The sequence below is a fragment of the Asparagus officinalis genome, unplaced genomic scaffold, assembly GCF_001876935.1.
Source record: "Asparagus officinalis unplaced genomic scaffold, Aspof.V1 AsparagusV1_Un116, whole genome shotgun sequence".
Classification (NCBI taxonomy): Eukaryota; Viridiplantae; Streptophyta; class Magnoliopsida; order Asparagales; family Asparagaceae; genus Asparagus; species Asparagus officinalis.
The window spans coordinates 1-9,280 of NW_017972382.1; the positions used below are offsets into that span (position 1 = coordinate 1).

The following is a 9,280-nucleotide window of genomic DNA, read 5'->3' on the forward strand; positions in this document are numbered from 1 at the left end:
TTTACTTGTTCCTTTGACTCCAGCAGTAGCACCGGTGATGGCACCAGCACTGAAGTCCGCTAGAGGCCCCCTTACAAGGCAGGAGTGGCCAAGAGACCCTCCAAGAGTCGACTCTCGTACCAATTAGTCCGATAGGAGGGACCAATGGAGGGACCAGATGCCGGGACCCACTCTCACAGTCCTCAACACCTCCCTCACTGAAGCTCCCTCCAGAGTTCAGAAGGAAAAACAACTTAAAGAGCCTGCTCCTGAGATGACGTTGAATCCCAAGAACTGTAACATGAGGGAGTTCTACTGTTATCACAAGGATGGTGCTGGAGGTGCTAGCTGAGTGGACAACAAAGGTGTGTCCAGTTCACTGCCTGGAGAGATTGACTCAATCAGGAAGTCAGCTAAGGCTTGAGCTTTTATTGTCATCCTGAGTTCGAATTGAACATCATGCTCACTGAGTTCGACTGCCTAGGCGACCATCCTCCCAAAAGTGGAGGCTACCCAACGCTTTCTTCAGAGGTAGACTTGTTCGTACAATGATGACATAGGCCTAAAAGTACGGCCGAAGTCTCCTCACTGTGGTAATGAGGGCAAAGGCAACATTCTGTATAAGATGGTATTTGAGCTCGCCCGCTTTGAGGATTCATCTCACATAGTAAACAAGCTTCTAAATTTTTTCTTCTTCCCGAACAAGGACGGAGCTGACGGCATTTCTAACAGTGACAAGCAATTTCAGGGCTCACATAGTAAACGAGCTTCTGAATATTTTCTTCTTCCCTAACAAAGATGGAGTTTCACACAAAACTCAAAGTGCCCACCCTTTACTCCGTGCCTCTTCGCTTGAAAATCGAAGCGACGGCATAACTCTCTAACAACTAACATCATCATCATGTCATTTCCAATAGTGATGTTTTACCTGCCCACTTAAGGCTTCTGGAAACTCACTAAATGGCGTCTATTCGACAAACAATCGACCAGTCCCTAGTCAACCCTTGATAGCCGACAATAGACTTCAAAGAGTATCTCTCAGGCACTCCCCTGAGAAGCTCAGACGCCAACTAGCTAAAGCAGTTGGCCAGATTTATTCCATACTTAAACAAAAAAATAATACATCAGAAGTGACTAATCAAGTTTGAGACATATCTTCTCAATAAAGGACGAGTCCCCTCGAGTCAGCAGTTCAAGTCTATGATGGAGCTAAGTGATTCAGAAGACATAAATTAAGATTGTACAACACATGACAAGCAATTTTAGGCTCAAAATATTTCTTTATTCATTTATAAGGAATATTTACAAGATATAATGTACACATTTATACGACACAAGGGTGAGAGACAAAAAAGTCCTATGAGACTAAGAGAAGTCCATTCTCGCTCCTAGAGTCGCTAATGGGGAACCCCTGGGAGCAGCCGGCGGAGGAGTCGAGCAGTCTCCTCCTTTGTCCGATTCTCCCTCTTCAAAGTCAAGATCGAGCCCCCTCCAAGCGCTTCCACCTCCACTAACTCATCCAGACACTTAGCCATAATGGGGGAATAGTGGAAGTGGTCGGGCGGGTTCCTCATCTCGACTAGGAGCTGCGCAGAGAGGTAGTCATATCCTTCCTTGAAGGCAATCGACACTTAAGTTTTGCTGGTTAAGCTTTGGCGATACCCTTCAAAGATCCCCTGGCAGTGAGGATCGGACTCCAGATAGGTATTTCGGCTTTGGACCGTCATCAGAGACTCCAGCAAGTGGACGACCTCTCCCTAAAGCCTGGCAAGCACTGCATGCTCCTCGTCCACTTGACACCTCGCATGTGCTTCTGCCTCCTTCTTGACCCCGACCAGCACCATAGTGCAGTCCCTCTCCTAGAGATCCTTGTCCAGTCTCCTAGCCTTCCTCTTGTGCTCCTCCAGCTAATGGCTAAGCATGTCGACCTCGAAAGCACTTGGGGCTAGCGTCTCCATGGCCTGTTCCAAGTCGGCCTCTCTATCGACCCTTAGAGAAGTAACCTCTCCAAGGAGCTTGAGATAGATGATCCAGACCCACTCTATCTGACGGTATAACTCCATCTCCACCAAAGCACCTCGAACAAGGTAGCTACGAAGGCTATTGTGGAGACCGATATCGAAAACCCCTTACAAATACTCCTCATCCTAAGGGAGCCAAAACTACTCGACCACCTTCTGCTAAGTCTGGCAAAAGCCCAGGATAGTCCCCCTAACATCGAGGTGGTGATTACGCTTGAGCGATGCTTCAGGTCAGGCTCCTATCCATATCAAGAGACAACCCCTGAAAGCCCGATGAGGTACTGTTTTCGTTGAAAGTTGCCTTCATCATTGATTTCATTAAAACTTTAGTCGTTACAAATGAATTCAAATAACGAAAATAAAAATTACAACTTTCTTGAAAATAAACACAAGATCCGTTTATCGTCTCTTGCTTGCGTGGGTCTTTGGCCTGTGATGGGGACGTCGATATCCGTGGACTACCTGGCACTCAGATCTGTTCCAGAAAAATCGGACAGAGCTTCATCGATCCGCGAGGAGATCTAGAAGCCTGAAGCGCCTATCTCGGCTAAAACGAGATATTTGCTCTTCTTAGGATTATCGACGAAGGGTAATACTAAGGAACGGACACGGGTGATGAAGAATCTGATGAAGACCTCTCCTCTGTTGAAGCGCTCGACCACTCTTCACTGCAGCAGGGCTTCGCCAACTCTCCAAAAATCCATATCCTCCAAAAATGAGGCCTTAGGTTGCTATTTATAGGCAATGGGGGCACCTAGGGTGCCTAGACACCCCTGGGGTGTCTAGGAAAAGCCTAGACACCCCTGGGGTGTCTCGGAAATTCCGAGACACCCCTGGGGGTGTTTTGGAATTCCTGAGACGTCCGTTGAGGTGCATTTGATTGTTTTCGCCGTAAATTCTTCGTCCGAACTCGGATTTGAGTGATTCTAAGTGCGTTGGAAGTCTGACGAAGAGTTTTATCAGCTCCAATGGTTGGATTATCTGTAGAATGAACGAGATACGAAGGGCGTTGTTCTTTTCGTAACATCACGGGGCTCTCGATTAGCCCGTGCCTTCGTTATCCCGAAATTCTGTCAGCTCATGTAGTTCGTCGATTCACTTTAATCGTTCATCGACGTCAATCGAACTCCTATGGATCGGATAGCGACGTTCATCGTCGCTCTTTAACACTAAACCGTTTGTGGAGACCTATAGGCGATTTTCGATGCCTACAGATACCTCCTCCAAAGCGTTCCGGACTCGTTTCTTTTATAGAAGAGGCTGGAATACTTTGGATGTGATTGGTCTAGTCTTCAGTCGGTGTAAGGACCTGTAGTTAGCTTCAACTCTTGGCTCCTTCGATTTTCGATCTATTCAATGCTTTGACGAATAGCCGAAGTTCTTCCGGCGCTGCGTTTATCGCTTGGCCGTCGTCGGAGTCTCGAGTCTACAGCTGATGAATTGAGTTTGGCTCGTGTCACTGAGTTGACTTTGAACTACCTCCGTCACATTGTGTTGACATAGGGTTTCGGATCGTCAAACGTTGACTTTGGTCGCAACGCGTTGACTGGCGTTGACCTAGGGTTTCGAATCGTCAAACGTTGACTTTGGTTGCAACGCGTTGACTGGCGTTGACCTAGGGTTACGCGTTGACCGGCGTCGACCCTAGGGTTTCGAGCGTCGAACTTTGACTTTTTGGTCGCAACGCGTTGACCTAGGGTTACGCGTTGACCGGCATCGACCCTAGGGTTTCGAGCGTCGAACTTTGGCTTTTTGGTTGCAACGCGTTGACTGGCGTTGACCTAGGGTCACGCGTTGACTGGCGTTGACCCTAGGGTTTCGACTCGTCGAACGTTGACTTGTGTGGATTTCGCATCCTCGAACGTTGACTTTCGTTGCAACGTGTTGACTGGCGTTAACCTAGGGTTACGTGTTGACCGGCGTTGACCCTAGGGTTTTGAATCGTCGAACGTTGACTTGTGTGGATTTCGCATCCTCGAACGTTGAATTTCGTTACAACGCGTTGACTGGCGTTGATCTAGGGTTACGCGTTGACCGGCGTTGACCCTAGGGTTTCGAATCATCGAACGTTGACTCGTGTGGATTTCAAATCATCGAACGTTGACTTTTGTTGCAATGCATTGACTGGCGTTGACCTAGGGTTACGCATTGATCGGCGTTGACCTTAGGGTTTCGAATCGTCAAACGTTGACTTTGGTCGCAACGTGTTGACTGGCGTTGACCTAGGGTTACGCGTTGACCGGCGTTGACCCTAGGGTTTCGAATCGTCGAACGTTGACTCGTGTGGATTTTGTCGAAACGTTCAAACAATCGACGAAAATGGACGAAATCGGGTCTCAAAAGGGAATCCGGGGGCTCGAAATTGAGTTAAGACACCCAAGGGGTGTCTCAACAAAACCGAGACACCATTGGGGTGTCTCGGTTTTGCCGAGACACCCTTGGGGTGTCTCGGCAAAGCCGAGACACCCCTTGGGGTGTTTTGGCCAAAACCGTGGTCCCCCCCCTCTCTTTTTCTTTCTTTTGAATTTCTTTCCTCTTTTGTTTCCCCCCTTTTTCCAAATTCTTTTCAAAAGAGGATTCTTTCTCCTTGTAAAGCTCTTTCTTCCTCCTTTCATCCTTCCACCATTGTTTCCTTTCTTTCAAGAACTCAAAACCCATAAACTCCATAAAGAAATTTCGGATTTTGGTGTTCTCTCCTTGGCCGAAAATACCCTCTCCTCCAAGCTAGGGTTTCATCATCTTCAAGCTCAAGAAAAGCCTCTTGATTTGGTAAGTTCCCCTTCAAAACTCTCCTCTTTTCAAGAAAGATCATAGCTTTATGTTCCCATGAGTTAGAGGATAGGCTCTTTGATGATGGGTTGTGTATGCACAAGAATTTGGGGGGTTTTATGCAAAGTTACAATAGGGCCGAAATTTGTAGGGGCTTTTATGTAAAAAGGGGGCTGAAATTTGTAGGGGCTTTTATGCAAAAATGGGACTGAAATTTTGTGGCTTGGACTGCATGTCCATTTGGTCGAAAATTTGAGGGGTGCTTTATGCAAGAAAACCAATGTTGTTTGAGGGGTTTATTTGCAAAAAAGCAACCCACAAAGTGTAGAGGGGTTTATTTGCAAAAGGGCTGAAATTTAGGGCTGAAATTCCAAAAGTTTAGACCACATCCCAATAACCAAAGTTTTGGTAAAGGCATGTGGGCGTTTAAATTGAAATTTGTGTAGGGGTCTATATGCAAAATTGGCTAAATTCTACAAAAGGGCTTATTTGTAAAATTAACCATTAATTAAAGTTCTTAATTTCCCTTTTAAATTTCGTGTATGCATATTTTAGATTGTACCTGACTTGCTGCTCTTCGTTGCAGATTTTCAATGTCGCCGCGCCGATCTTGACCTCGTAGGAGTCGTTCTCATTCGCAGCACAGCGAGGAAGAGGTTCCCGCGACATCTTTTCCAGCGGCCTCTTTCTTTGGGGGTGAGAATTTACATTTCCTGTATCCCTGATTGACCTCTTCGCGGGTCATGAAGGAAGAACCGACACCCTCCTACGCGGGGGTTAAGGTTTCAGACTTGTCTTGCTTGGCCAATTTAAGTCTTCTGGTATATTGGGGCAATTTTGTGTCGTCCTATACCTTATAGGTCGGTGTATGTTACCACGTTATTTACGTGATGATGTATACCGTTCTTCCAGTGTAGGACACTCAAAATCGTCACTCCAATTATTCCGTGAATGAGCTTATCGTTCTTCTTATGAGATGGATTTTCTGACTCTATCCTTGTGTTTTATTGCAGTAGAGTTTCCCGCGGGTAGCCTTCCTCCTCATGCCAATACTGGTTGTAGCCGGGAGGTCTTCTCTTCAGCTTCTCTCAGGCAGGCCGTTAGTCCACTCCCTCGATTTGACAGAGATCGCTCCGACGAATCCTGTCGCTTGATACGGGAAGGAGGGCGTCATTGCCTGCGCCAGCTTATTACGGATGCCTCCTTTACTGCGGATTCTACCTCTACTCAGGCTTTAAAGAAGCCGAGTTTCCTGTTCGGAGATCACATCGAGGATCCTGCTACGTTGACCCTTACCGAAGAACACTGGCTGACTCTCGACGAAGGAGCTCCCTTGTACATTCCCTCCATTCCGCGTCAATATTCTTTCAGTCACTTGAAGGGACAGGCCATGGAGCGACAGATGTCTTGGTACCTTACTGATGATGCTGAGCGAGTCCAGTGTGGATATGCCTCTTATCACAAGACTCCTGGTTCTAGCGGGTATCATGATGTTCGTGGTCTTCGACCAGGGATCATGGGCCTTGACACTGCACCCCCAGGCGAGGTGTCAGCAGCTGCTCCAACCGTGATTAACCGTCTGGCTCTTCTTGGGAGAAGGTTACCTCCACCGGATTATAGATGTTATGGTTGGGCTTCCTCACTAGCCATGGGATGGTGGGCACGCATGACCAGTTTCGTCTTGGCGCGTTGGGAGAGGGATTTGAAGAGCAGTGGATTGTATGCACCTATACGAGCCACCATGTACGGAATCCCGGTCAGCTGTCGCCATTTCTTGGCGTTGTTAGAGACCTACATGCCTGACAGTAACACCTTCCTGACCAGCGGTGGCGAGTTAGGGTTGGCCTTGCATGAGATACATCAGGTTTCTGGTCTTCCGATGGGGGATTGTCCATATCAGGAGTATTTTCCCTCGAACCAGCAGTTGGAGTGGATGAAGAAAGATACTCCCGATATGTATGACACTCTCTGGGATCTTACTTGTCACTATTATACCTCCTTGGTCCAGACTTCTGCTCTAGCGAAAAGGAAGAGGCAGATCAGCTTGAAGCAGTTTGCTAGCTATTTGTTCCAGAATTTGGAGGGTAATTCCAGCGAGCCCATTCGTGAATTAGACGTGTTGACCCCTACCGCAATTAATGAGTTGTTGGAGAAGGCTGAGGCTCGTTCTTACACCATTGCCAGTGCTGAGGGAGCTTTTCCTGCGGGAACCAAGTTCCGTTCTTTTCTCTGCCGTGCACAGAAGTCCATTGGGCCCCGGACTCTACTAGCAGGCTACCTTCCCCTTTGGTTGAAGAAATGTGTTGTCCCGTACCAGCCTTCAGACGCTCTACCTATCGAGGTGCTCTTCCCTGCAGTTCAGCTAGCTTACGGGAGAGAGCTTTCCCTGCTCCCAGCGATGGTTGCTGGCATCCATTGCGGGCTTAGGTGTCTAGTCAGCAGTTTTACCCAGATGGGTTCTGAACCATCGACTGAGCTTATTTGTCCGAAGGTCGAGCTTCCTTATGCATATCTGATGGCGTGGCTTGTCCTTCACCGTCCTGACTTGATATCGGCGCCCAGCGTTGTTGATGTCCCCGTTCCTTTCATGCAGCTGTTGGAGAAGAGCAGATGGCTTAAGAGCTGGGAGTTCTTCAAGTGTTTTCCTCACTTTTCGGGTCGCTATGGTGACGTGCTGATTGACGAGGAGAAACCTAGAAGTGATCGGACTGTTCTCGACGTTGGTTGTTTCCGCTGGTTAGTGAACATCCGCGTTGGGTATCTTGTTCTCCGGGTGAAGAATCGATGCCACATAGAGCCTTACGTTCCCTGCCGCTTTGCTCGTCAGTTCGGCTATGACCAACTATATGTTTTGAATCCAAGCCGTGGTCTGCAGGTTGAGGGAGGGCTTATTAATGGTGTACGAGCATGGCTGTGGACTATGGTGGGCTGCACTAGAGCCCATTTTGCTCTTCCTTCATATAGGCGTAAGCCGCTGACCACTTTCCTCAGTTGCAAGTGGTTCCTTTCCGCCTATGAATCCATAGGTGTGAGGAGCCTTTCATAGTTACAGTTCGAGCACTCGGTCCGAGCTGCTATGATGGCTGCTCGCAGGGCTGAGCTTGCTCAGAAGCAGAGAAAGGGGCATGCCAAATCTCTTCTCACAGATGATGAAGAGCTCCTTCCTACGGGTGACGACGACGAGACTTCTGAGGAAGAATATGTGGATGTAGATACCGACAGAGAAGAACTCGATACAGGTTTGTCATGCTCTTTAATTTTCCTTCTCCATTCTAATTGGTATAAACGACAGATCTTGTTCGTTTAATGAAATGATCATTGTCACTTTAGGTAGGACAGTTGACGATCATGAATCGCCAGCTCCTCGTTATACGAGCTCAGGGCCTGACGATCGAGCTCCCACGCACGTTGAGACGTGTGACAAGTCTGTGCATGACCGACCTGTTGGTCCTAGGAGGGCTGGCGCCCCGAAAAGGAAGAAGACCGCTCATAAACCGCACGACGGTCAGCGTCCTTATGGAGTGGATTTAGGAAGCATTGCCGATGGAGGGGAAGGTAATATTTATTTTTATTGCTTTAAGGTGATTTACCTTTTGGGATTCGTAACCATGTTTTATGCTCCAGGGTTCTTTGAAGAGGGCGAACTTCCACCGGGTTCGGTATCTCCTGGATCTGATAACATGGACTGCTTCATGCAGCAGATGTGCGACGCCCTTCATGACGGTTCTCTGGGCATCGATCTAAACATTGATCTTGAGCAGGTGAATAGCGTTGAGCCCATCGTCCCATATTCAGGTATATCTACATCCAATGATACCCTCCTCAAGCATGGGGAAAGAGAATCTTCTGTTTTTGCTGCAGGTATTTCTGAGCTTTCCTTTCCTCCTCATCTTCCAACATTTATGTTATCCTGCAGATGTCACGATGGAAGAGCCAGTTGAGGATGGAGCCTATCATGATGTAGGTTTCGAGGAACATGGGTGTGCTCCTGTACCAAGTTTCTCGAAACCCGACGCTGGATTATTAGCCGATATGTTGGCTGAGCAGGCCACCAGAAGAACCGTGGGACCACCCTTTGAGAGTGATTCATTCACAGGTATATATCTGATTCCCTTCATCTTGCCTGATCTTTTGTCTGACTAACGAAGGATTAATATTACAGCGCCAGTCATTGGGATTAACCCAATATCGATTCCCGGCATATCTAGCTTACCTCGGAGTGACGGACTTGCAGGTGCGCATACGATTTAGGGACATCGTACTCCTCTTTATTTATCTGACTTTTGACTAATATATGGGTGCAATCATAGGACCAGCCACCGGGACTGATACTCTTATGACTCCTAGCATTCCCCGGATACCTGAGGATGATGGACCTACAGGTATGCAGATGACCTTATCATCCCAATCCTCCTTATTCGTCTAAATTTTTATTTTGACTAATAAAGAAGTGCAACTATAGGACCAGCCGTTGTGCCTGATGCCACTACAGTTTCTGGGACTGATAGTTT

General features: G+C 47.7%; 1 protein-coding gene across 1 annotated transcript; it reads left to right on the top strand.

Moving 5' to 3' along the window:
- Nucleotides 1-8,597: 8,597 nt before the first annotated feature.
- LOC109827303 lies at nucleotides 8,598-9,276 on the top strand (the record flags this gene model as incomplete). The annotated part of the gene is made up of 4 exons (XM_020394297.1): nucleotides 8,598-8,865; nucleotides 8,932-9,003; nucleotides 9,080-9,151; nucleotides 9,232-9,276. Coding segments are annotated over exons 1-4 (457 nt in total), but the record flags the coding sequence as incomplete, so codon positions are not given.
- Between the last annotated feature and the right edge of the window lie 4 nt (nucleotides 9,277-9,280).